The sequence below is a fragment of the Petaurus breviceps genome, unplaced genomic scaffold, assembly GCF_028583685.1.
Source record: "Petaurus breviceps papuanus isolate PSGF00001 unplaced genomic scaffold, PetGlider_PUasm1.0 189, whole genome shotgun sequence".
Lineage (NCBI taxonomy): Eukaryota > Metazoa > Chordata > Mammalia > Diprotodontia > Petauridae > Petaurus > Petaurus breviceps.
The window spans coordinates 23848736-23873704 of NW_027185809.1; the positions used below are offsets into that span (position 1 = coordinate 23848736).

Genomic DNA, 24969 nt, shown 5'->3' on the forward strand with positions numbered 1-24969 from the left:
GATGTTAACAAATAAAATCCACTAAGGGTGAGATTTAGATTATCACTAACTTTAGAGAAGATGAAATTATCCATCCATATGTTAATTTAAGTTGAATTCTTCCCTTAACAACAGTACCATGATTAGCTTATTCACATTTTCCATCCCCCACCACTATCTTCCGGCTTTTATTTACACTGTTAACTGAACAGAAATAGATTTCTTGGTTCATGTTCATTTTCTTATGCAAATTACATTCGATTTTGTCTGGAAAAGTTGTTGCCAAGCATCCTGTAAGAAACAAAATACTTCTTAGTCATGCTACTTTTGACTGGGCTTATTTAAGAACAACTTAATTTGTAGAATAATAATGTAATTAACTCATATGGCATAGTCCATTTGATGAGGCATGTAAAAAAATTTCAAAGAGGCATAAAAATCATAAAACCCAAGTGTGGAGAAAAAAATTATAGCTCCCATTTTTAGTTCCACTGTAAACTGATTTGAATTTGAGAAGATTAGGTGGTGATTGTTGCTGCTGCTGTTTTGTTTTTGTTGTTTTTCTGCTTACAAATAAGGTTATCCAAACATGGAAAGAGTACTTTGTTTTCATGTTTAGGCAGGGATTTGTTTTAGCACGACACTTCTGACATACTATGACACATACAATGTCACCTGTCCATGTTTTTAAAACTACCACTATCCATCCATTCATCTGTTTGTCTGTCTGTCTGTCTGTCTATCTATCTATCTATGTATCTACCTATCTCATTATATAACTGATCCCCTACTTTTATATCTTTGTACCAATTATGTAAATTGCTTGACACAGAATATCAGCTTTATAGGACTGAGTAGAATAAAGGTGTTATCAACTAAGGCTGGTATAGATTTGCAAAGATTTGCCAGACATTTGCACCACTTCATCTCAGACTTAAATTTATGTACTCTTTTGGAAATGTAAGAGAATGATTAATTTTTAAGATTCTCAATAAATTTACTAGATTAGCTAATTTTAAAGGGAAAGTTGGAAAAATTATATAGAAGGCATTTTTTCCCAATGGGCCCCTCAACTAAGAACTCTATTGTACTCTACCTTGATAAATTTTAAATTGTTTGTGAATTTTGTGAATTTAAGTATTCTATGAACTGTTGACTAATTTTAATTTTTAAAAATTGTGTAATCTGAGGAACTCCATATTTTGTAGCTCTTTACTCTTAGATGAAGAAAAATTCAAATGGAAAGTTGGAGGTGGCTGCCAGAGAAGATAATGACAAAAGAATTAGGGGAAATTATATTACTTCAGGGAACAGAGCCATAGAATTTATAGCTAGAAGGGGACCTGAGAGATCATCTAATTCAAACTCTTTAATTTACAGCTTTACCTTCCATCATCTCGGTTGCTTTGGTACATCTGTATAGAACGAGAAGTGACGTTTTGTTGTGTTGTAAAAGTTGGAGAAATGTTTACTCCTTTGAGCTGCTGAAAAGTTATTTCTGCATGGATGCTATGAGGATTATTTGTCATATTTCCTGCATTCTTCGTTTTTTTATCTGAAATACATAATTCATGTTGCTGAAATAATAAAAACAACTTTATTGTTTTTATATGAGTAGTACTATATAATATTTGGTTAACGTTCTTCTATAAATTAACTCTATATTACATATTCTCACTGTATATTTTAATATCCTATTACCACTTGGAATATTATAACCCTATAAGAAATAATAAAAAAGGACAGTCAGAAAGACCTGGGATGACTTGTATGAACTGATGCAGAATAAATAAAGCAGAACTAAGAGAATAACTTAAACATGACTATAATATTGTAAAGGAAAGACTTAAGAATTTTAATTAGAGTCAGAATGAATAAACACAATTCCAGAAGGCATCTCACCTCTTGACAAAAAAGGCAATGTATCACGTAGGTTGGGAATGAGACAGACATTATCTGAAACAGCCAATGGGAGGAATCTGTTTTTCATGACTATTCTTAGTTGTTTATAAGGGAAGGTATTTATTTTTGGTTTGTTTAGAGGTTTGTGGAGAGTTGTGGAAGAGAGTAGTAATAGCAAGCTAAATAAGAAAATAGCGTTAATGAAACATTTATAAAATACACAGAAGAAAACAGAGAGAAGTTCAGAAAGAAACATGACAAGTAAGTCAGTACTGGAATGACTGTGTTCAACTTATTATGTACTTAAAAAACCCATCAAGCTGTACATAAATAAGATTTACAGTTTCATATGCAATTCTCTTTTTATATATGTAAATGAGTGTGGTTTTTGATGAGAGTCAAGTTTAAAATTTTCAAAAAATACTATTAATGCTGAAAAAAATTATTTTCTACCTTCGATGACTACCCTAAGGGACAGGTTATTTTGTAAACTGGTTCTTGTAATGTCTTGTTGCCTTAGAGGACAATGCTACAGGTAAAAACAAAACAAAAAAGCTATCCAGCTGCAACTAATTTCAGGGGAGCTAAAACATGGCATTCCCTTCTCCTCTACATATATCCTTGATTTCATTCCCTCCCTTGTCCTCCAATAGATGCCCCCACAATCATCCTCCCTTCTCCAATCTTTAAACTCTCCCGATCTATTGGCTCTATCCCTGCTGTCTACGAACAAACCTAGGGTTTTCCATACGTTAAAAAAAAAAAAACAAACCCAAAACCCTTCACCTGACCCTGCCGTCCTTTCAAGCTCTTGTACTATTTCTCTCCTTCCTTGTACAGTCAAACACCTAGAAAAAGTAGTTAGTCTCATTGCCTCCACTACTTTTTCTCTCCCTCATTTCTGAAACATAAACTGGCAATATGGATTATGGTTGTTATCATGCAACTGAAACCGTTCCCTCCAAATTCCTTACTAAGACTGATGACTGGTTCTGAATATTCCTCTTTGACATCTCTACATTTCACACTCTAGCATTTCACACACTCTGGCCTAGAGATTCTCATCTCTGATTCTCCTCCCAACTGCTGGACCACTCCTTGACTTCCTTTGCTGGATCATCTTCCACCTGATCCCTAACTGCAGGTGCATCTAAAATCTCTGTCCTGTGCCCTCTCATCTTCTCTTTTATTTTAAAAAATTTTTTATTTTTAGTTTTCAACATTCACTTCCGTAAGATTTTCCCAAGACAGCATGCAATCTGATATTAGACTTTCACATTAGTCATGTTGTAATAAGAATTAGAACCAATGGGAGGAATCACAGAATCATTGCATTCATATACCACAACTTGTACAACCATTCCCCATTTGATGGGCTTCCCCTCAATTTCCAATTCTTAGCCACCACAAAAAGAGCTGCTATAAATATTTTTATACATTTGGGTCCATTCCCACTTTTATGATCATTTTGGGATATAGCCCTACAAGTGGTATTGCTGGGTCAAAGGGTATGCAGAGTTTTATAGCCCTTTGGGCATAGTTCCAAATTGCTCTCTAGAAGGGTTGGATCAGTTCACAACTCCACCAACATTACATTAAGTGTTCCAATTCTCCCACATCTTCTCCAACATTTATTATTTTCCTGTTTGGTCATGATAGCTAATCTGATAGGTATGATGTGGTACTTCAGAGCCATTTTGATTTGCATTTCTCTAATCAATAGTGATTTAGAGCATTTTTTCATATGGCTATAGATAGCTTTCATTTCTTCATCTGAAAATTGCCTGTTCATATCCTTTGCCCATTTATCAATTGGGGAATGACTTGTATTCTTATAAATATGACTCCGTTCTCTATATATTTTACAAATGAGGCCTTTATCGGAGACAATAGCTGTAAAAATTGTTTCTCAGCTTTCTGCTTCCCTTCTAATCTTGGTTGCACTGGCTTTGTGCAAAACCTTTTCAATTTAATGTAATCAAAATGATACATTTTACATTTCATGATGCTCTCTATCTTGTTTGGTCATAAATTGTTTTGTTCTCCATAAATCTGACAGGTAAACTATTCCCTGCTCTCCCATTTTGCTTGTAGTATCAACTTTTGTATCTAAATTGTGTATCCATTTTGACTTTATTTTGCTATACAGTGTAAGACGTTGATCTATGCCAAGTTTCTGCCATACTGTTTTCCAGTTTTCCCAGCAGTTTTTGTTAAATAATGAGTTCTTATCCCAGAAACTGGGATCTTTGGATTTATCAAATGGTAGATTACTATGGTCATTGATTACTGTGTCTTATGTACCTAACCTATTCCACTGACGCACCACTCTGTTTCTTAGTCAGTACCAAGTAATTTTGATGATTGTTGCTTTATAATACAATTTAAGATCTGGTATGGCTAGGCCACCTTCCCTTGTGTTTCTTTTCATTAATTCCCTTGATATTCTAGATCTTTTGTTCCTTTTGTTATTATTTTTTCTAGCTCCATAAAATAATTTTTGGTAGTTTCATTGGTATGGCACTGAATAAGTAAATTAATTAAGGTAGAATTGTCATTTTTATTATATTAACTTGGCCTATCCACAAGCAACGGATGTTTTTTCACTTATTTATATCTGACTTTATTTGTGTGAAAAGTGTTTTGTAATTGTGTTCATATAGTTTCTGGGTTTGTTTTGGCAGGTAGACTCCCAAATATTTTATAGTGTCTATAGTAACTATTTATTTATTTATTTTTTAAAAGCAATCGGGGTTAAGTAACTTGCTCAAGGTTACACAGCCAGGTGTTTCTGGGTGGGTGCTAAGTGTCTGAGCCCGGGATTCGATCTCCAGGTCATCCCGACACTGGAGCCGGTGCTCTTACTCGCTGTGCTACCTGGCCGCCCCTATAGTAACTTTAAATGGAGTTTCTCTTTCTTATTTCTTGCTGTTGGGCTTTGTTAGTAATATATAGAAATGCTGATTATTTATGTGATATAAATAAATTATTATTTATATTCTGCATCTTTGCTAGTTGTTTATTATTTCAAATACTTTTCTCTAAGTATGTCATCATATATTTTGCAAAGAGTGATAGCTTAGTTTCTTCTTTGCCTATTCAAATTGCTTCATTTTCTTTTTCTTCTCTTATTGCTAAAGCTAACATTTCTAGTACCATATTGAGTAACAGTGGTGATAATGGACGTCCTTATTTCACTCCTGATCTTATTATTGGAAATGCTCCTAGCTTATCCCCATTAGATATAATGCTTGCTGATGGTTTTAGGTAGTTGCTACTTATAATTTTAAGGAAGGCTCCACTTATTCCTATGCTCTAGTGTTTTTAATAGGAATGGGTTTCTATTTTATCAAAAGATTTTTCTTTTATGATTATCTATTGAGATAATTACATGATTTCTGTTATTTGTTGTTGATATGGTCAATTATGCTGATAGTTTTCCTAATGTTGAACCCACCCTGCATTCCTGGTATAAATACCACTTGGTCATAGTGTATTATTCTCGTGATAAGTTGCTGTAACCTTTTTGCTAATATATTATTTAAAGTTTTTGCATCTATATTCATTAGGGAAATTGGTCTATATTTTTTTCCCCTGTATTTTGACTCTTCCTGGTTTGGGTACCAGCACCATATTTGTATCATTAAAAGAATTTGGTAGGACTCCTTCTTCACCTATTTTCGCAAATAGTTTACATAGTATTGGAATCAATTGTTCTTTAAATGTTTGATAGAATTCACTTGTAAGTCCATCTGGCCTTGGAGATTTTTTCTTGGGGAGTTCATTAATGGCTTGTTCAATTTCTTTTTCTGGAATAGGGTTATTAAATATTTTATTTCCTTTTCTGTTAATCAGGGAAATTTATATTTTATAAATATTCATCCACTTCACTAAGACTATCAAATTTATGGGCATATAATTAGACAAAGAATTCCTAATTATTGTTTTAATTTCCTCTTTATTGGTAGTGAATTCACCCTTTTCATTTTTGATAATGGAAATTTGGTTTTCTTTCTTTTTTTAAATCAAATTAACCCAAGACTTATCTATTTTTTTTTTTTCATGAAACCAACTCTCAGCTTTAATTTTATTAATCTCTCCTTTGGTTTACAGAATTTCTAATTTGGTATTTAATTGAGGATTTTTAATTTGTTTTTTTCCTAGCTTTTTTAGTTGCATGCCCAATTTACTGATTTCCTCTTTCTTGATTTTATTTGTGTATGCATTTAGAGATATAAAACTTCCCCTAAGAACCATTTTTGCTTCATACTATAAGTTTTGATATGTTGTCTCATTGTTATTCTTTTGGATGAAGTTATTGATTGATTTGTTGTCTGACCCACTCATTCTTTAGGATTAGATTGTTTTAGTTTTCAATTAATTTTTATTCTATCTTTCCATGGCCCTTTATTACATGTAATTTTTATTGCATCATAATCTGAAAAGGGTGCATTTAACATTTCTGTCTTTTTGCACTGGATTGTGAGGTTTTTATTCCCTGCTACATGGTCAATTTTTATGTAGGTACCATGTACTATTGAGAAAACAGTATGTTCCTTTCTATCCCTATTAAATTTTTCTAGAAGTCTACTATATTTAAATTTTCTAAAATTCTATTCACTTTCTTAACTTAATTTTTGTTTTATTTTGTGGTTAGATTTATCTAAGGTTGAGGTCCACCACTGTGATAGTAATGGCAATTAAAGATTCCCCTGTATTGGCTTGGTTTTCAAAATGATTGTGTTAAAACCCAGAGCTTGTTAATCCCACCTGTGGGATGGACTTTTTGATGTTAAAAGAAAGTCCTGAACTGGGAGGAGCAGGTGACATAGATTTGGAGAGACAAGAGAAAGGCGGAAGACCTTTTTTGGAAGCAGCACCTCGTGGAGAGAGAGACTAAGAGAATTGCTGGTGGCCACTTTGAATTGCCCTGGACTTTTGAGACCTGCCCCCTGAGCTGCCAAAGACTGAGGAGACATGGCTGTTTTGCTGGTACTTTGTCTGTCTGTTTTGATGTTGTTTTGCCAGATTTGTCCACTGGTGAAAGACAGTCCTGTTGTTGAAGAAGTCCTGGAACTGGCTGTTCACTAAGAAGCCCTGAGACTGTCCTGCAGACAGAGAGTGAATACTGTCCACTGGTGAGGGACAGTGCTGTTGTTGCAGGGGTCTGGAGACTGTCCTGCAGACAGAGTGAATACTGTCCACTGGTGAAGGACAGTGCTGTTGTTGCAGGGGTCTGGGAACCTTTCTGTTGGTTCAGAAGCCCTGAAGAAGGATTTTCTTGTTGTATGTTTACAGAAATCCTGGGAGAGGGCTTTGCTAATGTGTTCAGGGGTTCTAGGGCTGTTCTACAGACAGAGGATGAATTCATGAAGGGACTGGCAATGTATCTTATGGCCTTGCTAAGCCTTGTCTCCCCAGGAACTAAGATTGCTGAGAACTTGCCGCGTGTCAAGATGAAGAAAAGACCTCCATTTGGGTATTAAGTGCTGTGTTTAAACTTGATGTAACTCTGGGGTAGATTCAATTGTGATCCAGGGGTGGGGAACTTTTGACCTTATGTTTGGAAACTAATCTCCATTTGAGAAGAGGGGTTTTGTGGTGGACTTAATTAAGGTATAGCCTAGGGGTGGAGAAGTATTTAGAACAGAGACTTTGTAATTGATTGAATGATTGGAAGGTCCTGGGGTGGGGTAGTACTTGGAGATTATTTAATCACACTTAGTAAATGCTGTATTTTGAATGATGTCATGTTTTGATCTTCTCTGTTCTTGGTTTGGTCACTGAATAAAATGGAGAGCACCTATGCTGGTATTCTGAACCTTGGGAAGTTGCCTTTCCTTGGCATTACATTACAACCACTAGCATAGTTTTGTTGTCTATTTCTTCCTGTAACTCCCTTAAGTTTTCCTCTAAGAATCTGGGTGCTATACTACTTGGTGTATATATATTTAGTAATGATATTACCTCATTTTCTACGGTACCTTTCAGCAATATGTAGTTTCCTTCCTTATCTCTTTTAATTAGATCTATTTTTGTTTTTGCTTTATCTGAGAGGATTGCTATGCCTACTTTTTTACTTTAGCTGAAGCACAATATGTTCTATTCCAGCCTTTTACCTTTACCTTATATGTATCCCCCTGTTTCAAATGTGTTTCTTGTAGACAGCTTATTGTAGGATTATGTTTTTTAATCCATTCTGCTATCCACCTGTTTTATAGGAGAGTTCATTCCATTCACATTCAGAGTTATGATTACAATCTGTGTCTTTCCCTCCATCCTATTCCCTCTATTGTTTATGCTTTTATTTCTCCATTCTGCTTTCTCCTCCTTAAGAATTTTCCTTTTGACTGCCTAATCCCCCAGTATTGCCTCCCTATTAGCCCCCCTTCCTTTCCTTTTCCCTTTCCTCTCCTGCTTCCTATAGGGTAAATTAGATTTCTGTACACAACTGAGTATATTATTCCCTCTTTGAACTAAATCTGATGAAAGTAAGGTTTAAAAAATGCTTGTCACCTTCCCTTCTTTTCCTTTACTGCAACAGGTCTTTGTGCCTCTTCATGTGATGTAATTTAACTTTTTCTTCTTCCTCCTTTCTTCTTCTCCCACTACAATCCCCTTTCACCATTTAACTAGTTTTTTTTTTATCATAACATCAAAGTCAACTTATACCCACACCATCTGTCTATGTATAGGCCTTCTAAATGTCTTAATAAAGATACAGTTCTCAAGAGTTACATCTTCCCATGTAGAGATGTAAATAGTTTGCCCTTATTGAATAACATCTTGTTTTTTCTTTCCTGTTTATCTTTTTATACCACTCTTGAGCCTTGTATTTGAAGATCAAATTTTCCATCTTTTCATCAGGAAAGTTTGGAAATTCCCTATTTCATTGAAGGTCCATCTCCCCCCCTAAAAGATTATGCTCAGTTTTACTGGGTAGTTGATCCTTTGTTGTAATTCATCCCTCTTTGTCTTATGGAATATCGTATTCCAAGCCCTCCAGTCTTTTAATGCAGAAGCTGCAAGGTCCTGTGTAATTTTGACTGTGGTTCCACGATATTTAAATTGTTCCTTTCTGGCTGCTTGCAGTATTTTTCTCCTTGACCTGATATTCTGGAATTTGGCTACAATATTCCTTGGCATTTTAAATTTAGTATCTCTTTCAGGAGGTGATTGGTGAATTCTTTTGATGACTATTTTATCCCCTGATTCTAGGACCTCTGGGTAGTTTTCCTTGATAATTTCTTGAAAGATGCTGTCCAGGTTCTCTTATTGATCATGGCTTTCAATAAAACCAATAATTTTAAAATTATCTCTCCTGGATCTATTTTCCAGGTCTGTTGTTTTTCCAATGAGGTATTTTACTTTTTCTTCCTTTTTTCATTCTTTTGTTTTTGGTTTTTTTTGACTGACACTTGATTTCTCATAGTCATTAGCTTCCACTTGCCCAATTCTAATTTTTAACAAATTGTTTTCTTCAATTCAATTTTGTACCTCCTTTTCCATTTGGCCCATTTTACTTTTTTAAGGAGTTGTTCTCTTCAGTGAATTTTTATGCCTCCATTTCCATTTGGCCAGTTTACTGTTTTGTTTTTTTTTTACTTTTTTTTGCTTTTTGGAGGGAGGAAGCCAGGGCAATTGGGGTTAAGTGACTTGCCCAAGGTCACACAGCTAGTAAGTATTAAGTGTCTTGAGGCCAGAATTGAACTCAGGTTCTCCTGATTTCAGGGCTGGTGTTCTATTCACTGCACCACCTCGCTGCCTCCCAATTCTACTTTTTAAAGGAGTGTTTTCTTCAGTGTACTTTTTTCCATTTGGTCAATTGTATTTTTTAAGGACTTGTTTTTTCTACAGTCAATTTTTGTCCTTCCTTTTCCAAGCTATTGACTCTCTCTTGCATACCTCTCATTTCTTTTACCAATTTTTCTTCTACCTCTCTTATCTGACTTTCAAAAGCCTTCTTGAGTTCTTCCAAGGAGACTTTTTGGGCTTGAGACCAGTTCATATTCCCCTTTGAGGTTTTGAATGATGGTATATTGACAATGTTGTCCTCTTCTGAATGTGTTTTGATCTTCCCTGTCCCCATAGAAAAAATTACCTGTTTCCACTTTTTGCTCATGATACTTTTCTATTTTCTAGCTTTAAAAGTTGAGCTCTCCTGCTGGAGCACAGGGGGTACTGACCCAAGCTGCTTCTCCTGGGGGCCAGGGACCTGGTCATTGGCTTTGTGTGCTGGAGCTTCAGGTGCTGGCAGCTAGAAGCTGTAGGGGTAGCTTACCTGGTGCTGAGCTGGGGTCAGCAATACAGAAGTTCTTGGGGTGAGGGTGGGGGTCTGGCCCCTGGAGGATGCCTGCTCACTCAGGCTTCACTGAAGAACAGGGGGATTTGGCTGCTAGAGGATGCTTACTTGCTGGCACTTGTGGTGGTTTTCCAAGCTGGAGTCTACCAGTTCTCATGTCTGTGCCAAGATACTCAGGAAGTCCTGGTGTTGGCATTTGCCTGCTCTACCACCCTGGGGCTCAGGCTCTCCTGCTGGTTTGCTAAAGTGGGGCTTGTCACTGGCTTGCTGAGATTTCTCCCATCCTGTACTGCTCCCCTTCCACCACAGCAAGAGGGACCTTTTCTGTTAATCCCCAAGCTTCCTGGGCTAAAGTCTTTCTGCTGACTCAGTTGTTCCAGGTTTTTTTCTGGAGCAACATTTTTTTTGGGTTTTTAGAGGTAAGTGAGGGATAGCGAGAGTGACTTACTGCTTATTCTGTCACCTTGGCTCCCAGAACTCATCTTTTTTTTTCAACATTTCCTCTTTTCATGAACTCATTACTTCCCATGGGATTAGTTATCTTTATGCAGATAACTCATGGATTTACATAGTGCTACTCTCTTTTCTCAACTCCAATGCTGCATCATCAACTGCCTATTAGATATTTTTGAACTGAATTACCTCTGGCAATCTTAGATTTACAATAAAACTAATTATCTTTCACTTAAAATCAGCCCCTCTTCTGAACTTGGCTGTTTCCCTCAAGGGTGCCACTGAATCATCCATGTCTGTAACCTGTCTTTATTTTCTCATTCTCCTTCCTCCCACATTATCTAACAATTGCTAAATCTTTTTAATTATTCCTCCAAGACACCTTTCAAATCAACTTCCTTCCCTCCACTTATAGGGCCACCACCCTGTGGTGCCAATCCCACTGGGTTACTGGAGGTGCCAAGTGGCAAGCACCATGGGGAGCCCTTTATCTTTCCTATCCCAAATTCCTCTCAGGGCTCTCCTCTGCCCAAACTTGCCCAATGCCCAAACCCCACTAGTCTTTCAGAACACCCCGCAGAAGTTGTATGGGGAGTATTTCCCTTCCCTTTCTTTAGCCCAGTATATCCCAAGAGATACTAGAGAGTCACAGGTTCCCCAGTGAACACTTCCCTTTAACTTTCCTGCCAACTCCTTCTCTTTCCCCCTTCTAGTTGGATGCTGAATCCCATTATTGCCACCCCCTTGGAAGGAGAACATAGAACCCCTTTGCTAGTTTGAATTTTGGGCCCCCTCCCAACTTTCCAACAGTCATGGGCTGAGCTCCTCTGACTTCCTAGGTATATCCTGTCATATGAATGATAAGAAAGTCAACAACCACAATCCTTTCAGTAATATGGAGGACCACTGAACTTTACCATCTTCCTTGTGACTATACCCTATGGACCACTAGACCTTATCACCTATCTTAGGGCTACAACCTGCAGAACCCCAGGTGTTGCTAACCACCTTGTCTGCTACATCCTAAGGCTCCTTGGGACTTTTCATCCCCCTTGCAGCTGAGCCCCTCCTATATGTGTTGTCTTCCACAATTACAATGTGCCTCCTTGAGAGCAAGAGCTATTTCTCTATTCTGTTTTTATCTCGAGTGCTTAGCAAAGTATTTGGCACATAGGAAATGCATAGCAAAAGCTTTTTTCATTCATTCCTTCATTCGCTCATTCACCTTAGTTCAATTCTCCTCATTTGTTGTCTGGATTATTGTTAACAGCTTATTAATTGGTCTCCCTGTCTCAAATCTCTCCCTCATCCAATCCAAACTCCACACAGTTTCCAAGGTGATATATTTAAAGCATGTATCATCTCCTGCTCAATAAACTTTGGTGATCTCCAGGATCAAATATAAACTATTCTATTTGGCATTTAAAACCCTTCACAACCTGACCTCAATTTACTGTATACGTTACTATCCCCCATTCCCTTCTCTCTCTCTTTCAGCCAAACTAATTTTCTTGTTCTGTACACACAACTATTTTTCTATCTCTACAGCCTCTGAATAGGCCTCATGTCTGAAATGTGTTACCTCCTCACTCCTAACTTTTAGAATGCCTAGTTTTTTCCAAAAATCAGTCCAAGTGCCACTTTCTAGGGGGTCTTTTCTTGATTACTCCAACTGTTCATATCCACCCCCCCCCAAAAAAAATTACTCTGTTTCTATTTGAGCATTCACACTGTGCTTGGATAATGCAATCCTTCCATAGAATTTGGAGCATGCTCGGATATTCTGTCACTGGTTATGGTTCACTAACCATGTGGTGAACTCTGAGCCTTTCTGCCTATTACTGTCAAGGGTGCCACTACACCAACCATGTCTGTAATCCATCCTTATCTTCTCACTTATGGAGCCAGGGCCAGGGTGAATTAAAAAAGTCAGCTAGGGCCTTGCCTGTAGTTGACTTTTATCTTGCCTGGCTGTGTTAAAAGACAGACAATGATGTAACAGGAAAGATCTCAGATCCTGTCCTGGAGGTTTATGTGTAGCCTATGAGGTTTTTTCCCCCTTAATTTTTTTGCATCTTTGTGTTTATCCTTTTCTGTTTTAGGTGAAAGGGATAAGAATTGGCTATGATATTTTGGACTTAAGGAAAAGTTCAGGAAAGTCCAGGAGGCTGGAGTCCATGCTGAGACATGCTGGAAGCTTGACAGTGAGGAGTGAAATCCCAAGTGACTTACTTGCCCAGCAGTATCATCTACCCATTGGCCATGATGAATTTGGATGGGGGTGATTGCTATGTTGAAACTTATTCTCTCCAGAGATGCAGATTAGAACTCATCCATACCTCTTTATCCCGTGTAACTTTAATCCATTGCCTTCCATAAGTTTGCCACAGGGGATCGACTCAGTGTCTCGGGGCTCCTCCTTTCCTTCTCCTAACATCATGAAAATATCAGTGGGGTGCATGGGCTGTCCAGTTGTCATCTTTCACTCTTGCCACATGGTCAGCCAAGATTTTCCTCCCAATCACGTGCTTCTTTGATGAGAATCTTTTTCTAGTTCTTCACTATAATTTCGTATTTATTAAGTTCTGTAGCCTGCTCACACCTACCACAAGTCTTTCCATTGTCTGTTGAGTGGTTTTCATTCTTTGGAGACTAGAGTATTAGATGACTCACATCCATACAATATCGTCAGTAGACTATGAGTATTAAAAAGATGAACCTTTGTTTCTGGGCAAAGGTTAGGGGTCATTAAAGGAGCTGTAAACAGTTTCCAGAGGTAATCCAGCCTATTTTCCTCCCCCTGCTTAATTCTAGGATCAACTCATCCACATGCAGTGTCTGTCCAAGGTACAGTTTCATTCAAGTGCATATCATTGTCTGGATGATAGGCATGCCTAACTAGTTGATTTTTCTTGTATGGTGAAGTCAAACTCTTTTGAGTGTGAATCCCATCCAGGATGCTCTGCAGTGCTCCAAGGATTAATGCAATCAACACAATATCATCAATAAACAGGGACCTCTGAGAATCTTATTATCTACAGGGAATCCTTCTTCAACCTGGATTCTGAACTGGATTTACCCCATAACCATGGTGAACAGTCTCAGAAGCATCTATCTCCCTGTTTTTGTCACGTCTGATATCAGCAATAAGATGATTTTTTTTTTTTGCCTTTTGGAGGGCAATTGGGGTTAAGTAACTTGCCCAAGATTACACGGCTAGTTTTTTTGTGTGGGTGTTAAGTGTCTGAGGCCAGAACCGAACTTGGGTCCTCCTGACTCTAGGGCCGGTGCTTTACTCACTACGCCACCTAGCTGCCCAAAGATGATTCTTGAACAAGGTTATTTCTCTTGTTTCCATATTTCATGGTATCTTGCACCAATACAACAAATTTCAGAATCTTCCAATTCAGACTGCTCATACAAAACTCGATCAAATATAAAATGTTCAGTAGTGGAAAGCACTAAGTACCTTTAAGAAATGGAAGTGAGATATTTAAAAATGAAGTGTTTCATTACACTCACCCTTATTACACTCACTGGGTAAAATACCTTCATTTACAGGAGTAAATGTGAAGTCAGATCCGAGGTAATGGTTAATCCCTTCATGCAGAATTACATTTGTTATCTTTATGGGAGGAGCTTTCGCTTGGCCATATTGTCCACAGTCCACTGGAGAGTTGGCAACAGGAACAAACTACATAATAAAATGAAACAATTAAAAGTGCCTCATCTCCCAAGCTCTGGGAGGTTTGGTTCTCCCTACAAACCTACATAACTGGTATTTCTGACCCCAGACCTTTAGAGAGATAGGCCTTTTATAATTGGGCAGGTTGAGCTTAGGTGATAATTTCCAACTTCTTTTATGTCTCAACAAACTTTATTACAGATTCTGCTTTCTAACCAGTCCTATAAAAATACACATTTTCTGAGACTGATTGACCACCCCCACTCTCCCAGCCACCTCTGGATGCCAGTTTCTCTTCCATTTCCATGGTAAAATAGAAAACTGAAATAATATGTAGACTGTGAAAATTTCTTCTGAAATATAAAAGCATAAAATATATTTATGTTAAAATGTTTTAATTTCTTTCTTTATTGTATGGCCTTAAAAACTACAATAAACTGCAAATGACAAACTTGAAAAAATTTTCTGTTTGTTCACATGAATGATAAAAATAGATAAAAGTTCAATCCTGTTACAAGGAACAAGATAAAAACAATTTTCATCTTCTTTGCTTATGTTTTAAAGCCCTTTACAAATTGTTTCCAAACTACTTTTTCTGATTTATAATCTCCCTTCCTCACTCTATAGTCCAGTGATACTGGCAATCTTGCTCTCTCTCACATTTGACACACCATATCTCATCTCCTGGCCTTTGTATTGGCTGTCCTCTATACCTGGAAAGAAGCCTCACATTACCTCTGTCTCTTAGAATTTCTTGTTTTCTTGAAACCTGCTCAAGTGACACCTTTCCTTTTTTAATTATATACGTATGCCTCCTCCATGGGTGTACCCTAAGATTTTGTTTTGGGCTTTCTGTATCTACTTTGTTGACTTCTAGTCCTAAGAGTTTAATTATCTCTATACAGAAGATGCCCAAATCTACATATCCAGCCTTGGTCTTTCTTCTGTATTCTAGTTGCATATTACCAATTGTTTATTTCAAACTAGATGTCCTACAGGTACCTCAAATTTAGCATATATAAAACTTAACTCATAAACTGCCCCCTCCCCCTTAAAGTCCCCATCACTTTTCTTTCCCAAACTTCTCTATTACTTTGGGAGATAATACCATCCTTCTAGTCACCCAGATTCACAACCTCAGTATTTTGCTGGACTCTTCATTCTCTCGCCCCACATTTCTAGTGGTCAAATCTTTTCACCTTCACAATATCTTTCATACACATGCCCTTCTCTTGACTACACGGCCACTTCCCTGGTTGGTTCTCCTTGTTTCGTCTTGCCCCTCCAATCCCTTCCCCTCTCCAGCAGCGACAAAAGTGAATTGGTGCATCTGACCATATCACTTCCCAACTCCATTGGTTCCCTATTACCTTGGAGGATCAGTTTTCTCGGTTAAACTTTTAAGGCCCCAACCTATTTTTTCAACTGTGTGATATATTACTCCTCTTTCTGAACTCTTTGGTGCAGTCAAACTGGCATTCTTGCTGTTCCTCCCACAATATCCCTTCTCTTTATGCCCCTACCTGGAATGCACTTCCACCTCACCTTTACTTTTTGGAGTCCCTTGTTTCCTTCCAAACTTTGCTGCAGTCATGGAGCCTTTCCTGAGCCTCCCTCAATCCCTGAGATGCTTGTGCCCTTCAATTCATCTGGTATTTTATCTCTCCTATTAAAATGTAAGCTCCTTGAGGGCAGGGGATGATTATTTCATTTTTATCTTTTTATCTCCTGCCTCTAATGCAGTTTGGAACACAGTAGATGTTTAATAAATGCTTGTTTTTTTTAACTTTAGTAGAACATAATAGTTTCTATTAAAGATAAAACTTTATCTTGCCTCCCTCACTGCATTAAACTAACAAAAGAGTTGGACTGGACTGTAACAAATGAACAACAACAAATGTGTTGCAGATGCAAAACAAAACAAATATCTAGAAGGGACAAAGTAAAAGGAAATTTTGAGTTTTAGCCACATTTGTAATGGCAAAAAATCATCCATGTGGACAAGTTTTCTGGAGAATTTTTAGATAATTGGCAGGTTACTGTGATTGCCTGCTTCTATTCCCTGGTGCCTAACTGGTGATATTGGCTTTGGACAATGATCCTGGCTCCAGGTCTCTTTGACTGCTTTTTAGTTGTCCTGGTAATATTTCTCATTCTTACTTTGACTTTCAGAACTTACTTCATAGGTTTATTTCTACTTTTGTACCACTCCTGGTATGTCTGGAGGGGCAAGTTATCTATAGTGATGCTGCTATATACCCTAAATATATATATATATATATATATATATACCCTAAAGTTTACAGAGTTGAATAGCCACGCACACAAAAATACATAATCCGTGATCTCAGTTCACTTAATACAAGGAACTAAGGAGTCTAGGTATTATCTTATTTTCTCTAGTATACAAATAAGGCATCTGAGGAAGAAAGAAGTTAAATGGCTTGCCTAACATCACATAGCTACCGTGTTTCCCCAATAATAAGACACTGTCTTATTAATTTTTTGGGACAGAAAAACACCAGAGGGCTTATTTTCAGGGGAGGGCTTATTTTAATGAACATTGACAGCAATTTTAATGAACAGGTAAATGTGAACAAAAAAATGTACCTTTATTCAATAAGCAAATCACTGGGGAAGAACAGGATGATGTGCTCACTGCTGCAGCTCTGATTGGATGCAGCTCGGAGCGCGGCGTGCGTTTCACCTGGGGGGGGACGGTGCATACAGAGGGTACCGTAATGTAGCGTGTAGTGCAGGGGATCACCTTCACTACAGTAGCAATCTCAATAGGGCTTATTTTCGGGGGAGGGCTTATTTTAGAGGAATCTTACACAGTAAGGGGAGGGCTTATTTTTGGGATAGGTCTTATTATCGGAAACATGGTAGTAAATAGTAAAGCTGAGGTTTGAATGAAGGCTTTTTGACTCCAAATCCAGTGCCAAGCATTCCTAGGTAGACCAAGAAGCCTTCCTGTTCCAGCTTAGCTGCACTTCTCAGAAGTATCAAGTCATGTTTTCCCAGCTGTAGTACAACAGGTGTGATAAGGGATTTCTTATTAATTCTTGTTATCTGTCATTTCTAAATCTATTAATAGATCATAACATCTTGAAAAATCACAATAGTTCCCCCATAAAGGCAATCATTTATAGAAGTTTCATACTATGGGGTTATGATAAAGGGGATTGGAATTAATAAATTAAAGTGGTATTCTTAGCAGAACTTTCTTTGAATGATTATCACTACATGGATAACAAAGTGGGATTATTTTTTAAAAAGAGGAAGATTAATTTTTTCCAACAAGTCTGTCATATTCCAGTACACCCTCACTGCTCCTTTTCCTGCTTCCTTATTCATTCATTCATTTATTTTACCATTCTTAAACAGTCCTTTCTTGAGCCAAGCAAGTCTGCTTGCTGTCTCTGCTATGTGACCTGTTTGTTCTCTTCTCTTGCCCCCTTCATATAATATAAGCTATTCCATCAGCCGAGAATGTTCCAAAGCCTCCATTTCAAGAGGGAGCTCAGTTCAGAACATCTCATTTCCACCTGGCTACATGACTAATTTTTCCATTGTGCCTTTTCTTCCCACCCTTCCTGATTTTCATTTTTCTCTTGTGTGTTGTCTTCCCCCACTAGACTAGAAGCTCATCAAAGGCAGGGATTGTCTTTTTTTGTGTTTGTATCCCTAGTGCTTATAACAGTGTCTAACACTTAGTATGTACTTAAATGTTTATTGACTGACTCCTCTGGTTAGTCTTTTCCTCAGTACTTATACACTGATTTTGCACTATATTAATTTGTACTTATTTGTATATTGTTTTGTAAATGAGCTAAGGTTTTTCATGATTATAAATTGTATTAAGTGAACTGAGACCATGGACTATGTCTTTTGTGTGTGTGTGTGTGGCTATTCAATAAAAACTACTATATGACTAAGAAAGTTTAGATATATCACAGCATGAGAGATCTTCAGTTATTATATATGTAAGTACATATGAATTAGTACATTTATAAATAACATGATATTTAGTATAAGTGGACTGTGGTGGTGATTCAGGGTATTTGTGAATATAGACACATGCATGTGCATGTACCTGTGGATATATTTGAAAATTAATTTGTTAAATAATGTATCTTTTTAGGGTAGGTCTGTACTTTATGAAATCATTCATGTAGACAGCTCCTGGTGGGTAAACTCCCTCTACCAAGTGTGACTTGAATCCAACTATTCCTGACTATAAGACCAGTTCTCTATCAACCACATCATAATATCTATCAAATATGTATCATGATATAGATTATATTCCTTTAAAAAATTTACCAGCAGGTAGTCTATCAATAAACATGTGAGATCAAGTCCAAGTCATTGGCAATAAAGACCTAATCATTTTCAATCTAAAGTAATTTAGAAATATGAAGAAGAGACTATAGGTAAAACGAGTAATTAAAGTTTAACTTCTTTTGAATGATAACTTAAAATAACAAAGTTAAATGGTTAAATTCTAGCCTACTAAGCAAAATTCTGTAAATCAGTTACTGGCTGCTATAATGCCAAGCAAAGGCAACTTCTCAAGGTTCAAAATACCAGCATAGCTGCTCTCCATTTTATTCAGTGACAAATTAAGAACAGAGAAAATCAAAATATAGCATAATTCAAAATAGGCATTCACCAAATGTAATTCAATAATTCCCAAGTACTACTCCACCCCTGGATATTACATTCATTTAGTCAATCACAAAGTCCCTCTTCTAAGTACTACTCCACCCCTGGGAAGTGCATTCATTTAGTCAATCACAAAGCCCCTCTTCTCAAATGGAGATTAGTTTCCAATCATAAGCAAAGTACATCCATTTGGTCAGTCACAGAGCACAAAAAAGTCAAAAGTTTCCCACCCTTGGATCACAACTGAATAGGCCCTCTACCCCAGAGTTACAACAAGGTTAAGCACAGCATTTAATACCCAAAGAGAGGTCTTTTCTTCATCTTGACCCGAGGCAAGTTCTCAGCAATCTTTGTTCCTGGGGAGACAAAGCTTAGCAAGGCCACAAGATACATTGCCAGTGTCCTCATTAATTCATTTTCTGTCCGCAGAACAGTTCTAGGACCCCTGAAAACATTAACAAAACCCTCTTCCAGGATTTCTGTAAACATACAAGAAAATTCTTCTTCGGGGCTTCTGAACCAACAGCAAGGTTCCAGGACCTCTGCAACAACAGGGCTGTCCTTCACCAGTGGACGAATCTGGCAAAACATCAGAACAGACAGACAAAGTACCAGAATAACAGCCATGTCTCCTCAGTCCTTGGCAGCTCTGGGTGGCAGCTCTCAAAAGTCCCAGGCAGTTCGAACTGGCCCTCAGCAATCCTCTCCGTCTCTCTATGCCTCCAAGATGCTGCTTCCAAAAAAAATTCTTCTGTCTCTCTCTCTGCTTGTGCCTCTCTCAATTCACGTCACCAGCTCCTCCCAGTTCAGCCCTCTATTTTCATGTCAACAAGTCCATCTCACAAGTGGGATTTACAAGCTCAACCAAGCCAATACAGGGGATCTTTAAATTCCATTACTATTACAGCCACTCATTAGCTCCAGGAATTATTTTGTTCCCTGAGTACTCCCATCCTTCAGTGGCCCCTGAAGAACAAGGTTATTTGAATGGTAACCATATAAAGTATATATAAACCATACTAAGTATAACCAAGTGGAATAATTTTGTTTTTATAAAAAAATAGTGTTGTTATACTTAGGTATCTTTTAAAAAGTAGAATTAAGACATGAATACATTAATAGATCATATTATTAGTAAGTCTCCTCTCTGTATTTTCTAAAATTTTTTTTTTAGCTTTTTGGAGGGCAATTGGGGTTAAGTGACTTGCCCGAGGTCACACAGCTAGTTTTTGTGTTAAGTGTCTGAGGCCGGATTTGAACTTAGATCCTCCTGATTCCAGGGCCGGTGCTCTATTCACTGTGCCACATAGCTGCCCCTCTGTGTTTTCAATGGTGATGAAAGTGCATCTTCCTTGATGTGAAGGAAATCTTAACCACCACCTCTCCCAACACACATGTTTATCCACATTCCAGCTGTCAGCTGGGGATGGGGGGAAAGGATTCCTAAGGAATGGCTCTTTTCCTGCCTAGTGCACATCCCCTTTATTAGCTAGGGGGACACATAGCAAGAAAATAAAATTGTCATAGTCCTTTCTCCTGCCACAAAGTGGGAAGAGAAGAGTAATTTAGGATCACCTATCACTCTGGGAAGATAGCACACAAAAGTAAATGACTTGGCTAAAGTTAAACCACATGTCAACAGAAATGATTGAGCTATCTCTGATAGTTAATAACTAAACAAATGCTAATAAACCACAAAACTCTTCTTAAACATAAGTAGAACACTTGTATAGAAGGTGTTAGTATTATAGCATCTATTTGATAAATATTTTCTAAACTTTCATTTTATAATGATTTATACTTTTTAAATTAAACATATAATAATAATAATTACTGAATTTTTCCTTGACTGGGGTTCTATGAAGTGAAATTCAGCTCTTGCTCTGTCATCATAATTTACAGTCATTCCATCTAACATCTGTAAGTTTGGCAATCGATATATCAGCATATGGCGATGTGTAATTTTATGAGAAATCTGAGGAAAGGTAAAATGACAAAATATCATTTTAAATTCTCTTTCACTTATATTACAGAAGCAAATTTATCACAGGCATCACTACAAAAACTAGTTAATATGTCTTCCACTAATTAATGTGAGAAACTTATTAAAGGTTTATTGACTGAACAGAGTTCGGTTTTCAAATCATTTCTCAAAATTCATTTATGCTATGAAAAAAATAATTTATGAAAATATTATCAAGGTTGTCATTCAGAGTGCTAGGGTCTCTTGAAAATATCTGCTTTTAGTAATGATACATCAATTTGTTGTAACCCACCCTTCATCCTCACCTTGCTTAATTCTCCTTTTCAGTGTGCTTGGGGAGCCTCATGGTGGTGACAAAAAGTAAAAGGGAAATGAAAGAATCAGCAATATCAAGGAGGATGGGGTGCTGTGTTCAAAGGCAAAAGGACAGAAGACAATAGTGGTCTTGTCCTGGATAGAACTGGTCAGCTCTGAAATGTGATAAGCCAAGACCAACAGCAATCACAGATGTTTGCCAACAACTGGATAGAGAGACTATCAAACCTCCTGAATTCTAGCTAATACCAGAACCTTTGAAGTAGCTCCCATGACTTGAAAGAGTCAAGACCGTAACTCCATAGTTTTTCTAGTTGCAATTGATGACCTGACTTAAGGAAATCTCTACTGGAACACTGTGGAAATGATAGCTGCACTATGTGCCTGTTCAAAGAAGAACTAGAACTAGAAGAACTAGAACTCCTGGGTCCTGATTCTGTGTGCATGTGTGTGTGAGTGTGTGTGTGTGTGTCTAGGGGATTTGGGTTAAGGAGCTATGTACTAGATGTTTAAATATTTTATTATGCATTTTATTCTATTTATTCTATGTTTTTTATTTACTGCTGAGTAAAAATACTGCATACATCATTCTTGTATGTGTGTATCTGTTTTCAGGGAAACCCAACTCCACCATGTGACTAGTACTCACTGAAAATAACACATAGCTAAAAAGAAACTGGAATGAGCCAATGGATATAGGCTCAGCTAATTTTGCTTGAGTATATCTGCAAATCCACAAACTCCTATACAAAGTGGCCTTCCTCATAGAGCAAGAGCTGAGGGATAGAAGATCTGTTAACTCTCTGGTAACTACTGAGAATATGACTTTAATTAAGCACTTCCATCCCAGTAAAGGTATGCACAAATGGCCAAGGGTACATATGGCATTCTTTGGTCCCCTATGCTCTCTGGAATACCTGGTCCATAGGTAACAAACTTGTTTCACCTTAAAACTTTTCCTTTCTCTCTCTTTCAATCTTATGGCTCTCACTGAGACTTGGCTCCCTTTGATGATGCAGTCTCCCTCACTGTTCTTTACAACACTGGTTGTACTTTCATTCCATACAACTGGTTGAGTAGGGAAGTTGGAATATCTTAAATTTCCTTATTTGATGATAATTTATTGACTTTCCACCTCTCCCTTTTGCCTTCCAGTACCAAACCCTGCTCTTTGTCCCTACCATGACCTCCAATTCCTTGACTCCTTCAGTTATCTGTCAGGCCATCACCCTGATGCTAGCCATACTCTCCTTTCCTCTCTTGACCCCTTAGTGAACCAATTCAATTCAACACTTTCTCCTTCTCTTGACTCCCTTGACCTCTTTTCATATTGCTAATTATACCCTACCAATACTCAGCCTTAGATTACTCTTAGCATTGATGACTTTGTTCCTATGCAAGTGCTACTGAATGAAGGTGGAGAAAAATCATACAATTATTCTGGATCCATTATTGTTACACAATCTCAACTGGGACCCCACTGCTGATAGGCAATACTTCTATACTTCCTTAATTATCTCACTATCACACTCAATACAGCATCTATTTCAAACCTTTCTATCCCTCCTAATGTCTCCTATGGTACTCCATCCCCATCCACCCCCTTAGCAGAGAACCTTGCCTATTTTACTGGAAAAAATGAAACCATTCACTGAAAGCTTCTACTTCTGTCCTCCTCATCTTATATTACCCAGATGCTTTCTGACACTATCTCTTTCCTCATCTGTTTCACATGGAAGAGGTGGCTTTTCTCTTTGTCAAGGCAAATCTCTCTATTTGCACAAGTAATCTCCTTCCATCTTGTCTCTTCTGGCAGACTGTCCCTCTGTCATTCCCATTCTCTCATTTATTTTCAATTTCTCTCTGTTTACTTGCTGCTTCCCTACTACCTATAAACATGCCCATGTCCTTCCTATCCTCAAAAAACCCTCACTTGACCCTTCCATCACCACTGATTGTCCCATTTTTTCCTGCCTTTTTGTGGCTGTCAACAATAGTTGCTTCCAGCTCACTCAGTTCTTCTGCCGGCGGCTGCAGCGACGTTTGTGGCCGGGGCTCCTGGGCCTTATCTGGTTCATGATTTTTCCCCATTCTTGGATAAAGATGGCAGCCAATAAAGCAATTCTGAATAGACTGGAGCAAAAGGGTGAGGAGGCTGATCAAGTGATTGAATACCTTAAGCAGCAAGTTGCTTTGCTAAAGGAGAAGGCAATTTTACAGGCAACTCTCAGAGAAGAGAAGAAACTTCATGTTGAAAATGCTAAACTGAAGAAGGAAATTGAAGGACTTAAACAGGAACTCATCCAGGCAGAAATTCGCAATGGAGTGAAACAAATCCCAGTTCCATCTGGTCCATCAGTTCAAGCTAATTCTACATCCATACCTTCTGAAAATTTAATACAGTCAGTATCTGCTCCAGTCTTACCTTCTGGTACCAAAGGAGAAGAAGAGGAAAAAAAAAAGAAAGAAAATATGGAAAAAAAAGGAGAGAAGAAGGAAAAGAAGCAAAAACAACCAGCAGCTGCAGCCCCTGATTCCAAACCAATCGATGTCTCTCTACTGGATCTTCACATTGGTTGTACTGTGTTTCCCTGATAATAAGACACTGTTTTATTATTTTTTTTGGACAGAAAAACACCAGAGGGCTTATTTTCAGTGGAGGACTTATTTTAATGAACATTGACAGCAATTTTAATAAACAGGTAAATGTGAACAAAAAAAATGTACCTTTATTCAATAATGAATTCAATAAAGAACAGGATGACGTGCTCACTGCTGCAGCTCTGATTGGATGCAGCTTAGAGCGCGGCATGCGTTTCACGGGGGGGGACGGTGTGTAGCGCAGGGGATCACCTTCACTACAGTAGCAATCTCAATAGGGCTTATTTTCGGGGGAGGGCTTATTTTAGAGGAATCTTACACAGTAAGGGGAGGGCTTATTTTCGGCATAGGTCTTATTATCGGGGAAACACGGTATCATCGCTGCCAAAAAGCATCCTGATGCAGATTCTTTATATGTTGAAGAGGTGGATGTTGGAGAGAAAGTACCAAGAACAGTTGTCAGTGGCTTGGTGAAATATGTTCCCCTTGACCAGATGCAGGATAGGATGGTGATTTTACTTTGTAATCTGAAGCCTGCAAAGATAAGGAGAGTGATATCTCAGGCAATGGTGATGTGTGCCAGTTCACCAGAGAAGGTGGAAATCTTGGATCCTCCCAGTGGATCTGTTCCTGGAGACAGAATTGCTTTCGAGGGATTCTCTGGACAGCCTAAGAAGGAACTGAATCCCAAGAAGAAGATCTGGGAGCAGATCCAGCCTGACCTTCTCACTAATGACCAGTGTGTTGCAACATATAAAGGAGTCCCCTTTGAGGTGAAAGGAAAGGGGGTCTGTAGGGCTCAGACCATGTCCAATAGTGGAATTAAATAAAATGAAAAAAATCTTTGGCAAATGAGACACTTTAAAGAAATTTTTGTGGAGAGTCCTGTAAGCACAATAAAAAATATATATTTCTTCCATAAAAAAACAATAGTTGCTTCCACTTCCTCTTCTCTTCCTCTTTTTAACTCTCTACAATCTGGCTTCTGGCCTCATCATTCAACTGAAACTGCTCTCTCGAAAGTTAACAATGATCTCTCAATTGCCAAACCTAAGGGTCTTTTTTTCAACCCTCATCCTTCTT

The 24969-nt window shown here is 37.8% G+C and overlaps 2 protein-coding genes across 2 annotated transcripts in view; one reads left to right on the forward strand and one right to left on the reverse strand.

Moving 5' to 3' along the window:
• Positions 1–230: 230 nt before the first annotated feature.
• LRRC9 (leucine rich repeat containing 9) overlaps positions 231–24969 on the reverse strand; it is a 211438-nt gene continuing 186699 nt past the window's right edge. The window contains exons 30-33 of the mRNA XM_069092055.1: positions 20821–20961; positions 14159–14330; positions 1366–1534; positions 231–270 (exon numbers count right to left, since the gene is read on the reverse strand). Coding sequence (XP_068948156.1) covers positions 231–270; positions 1366–1534; positions 14159–14330; positions 20821–20961 — 522 coding nt within the window. The remainder of the gene's footprint in view (positions 271–1365; positions 1535–14158; positions 14331–20820; positions 20962–24969) is intronic.
• On the forward strand, positions 23297–24816 carry LOC138164037 (aminoacyl tRNA synthase complex-interacting multifunctional protein 1-like). Its single transcript, XM_069091694.1, has 2 exons — positions 23297–23868; positions 24237–24816. The coding sequence occupies exons 1-2, from the start codon at positions 23362–23364 to the stop codon at positions 24714–24716; spliced, it is 987 nt and encodes a 328-aa protein (XP_068947795.1). The 5' UTR covers positions 23297–23361; the 3' UTR covers positions 24717–24816.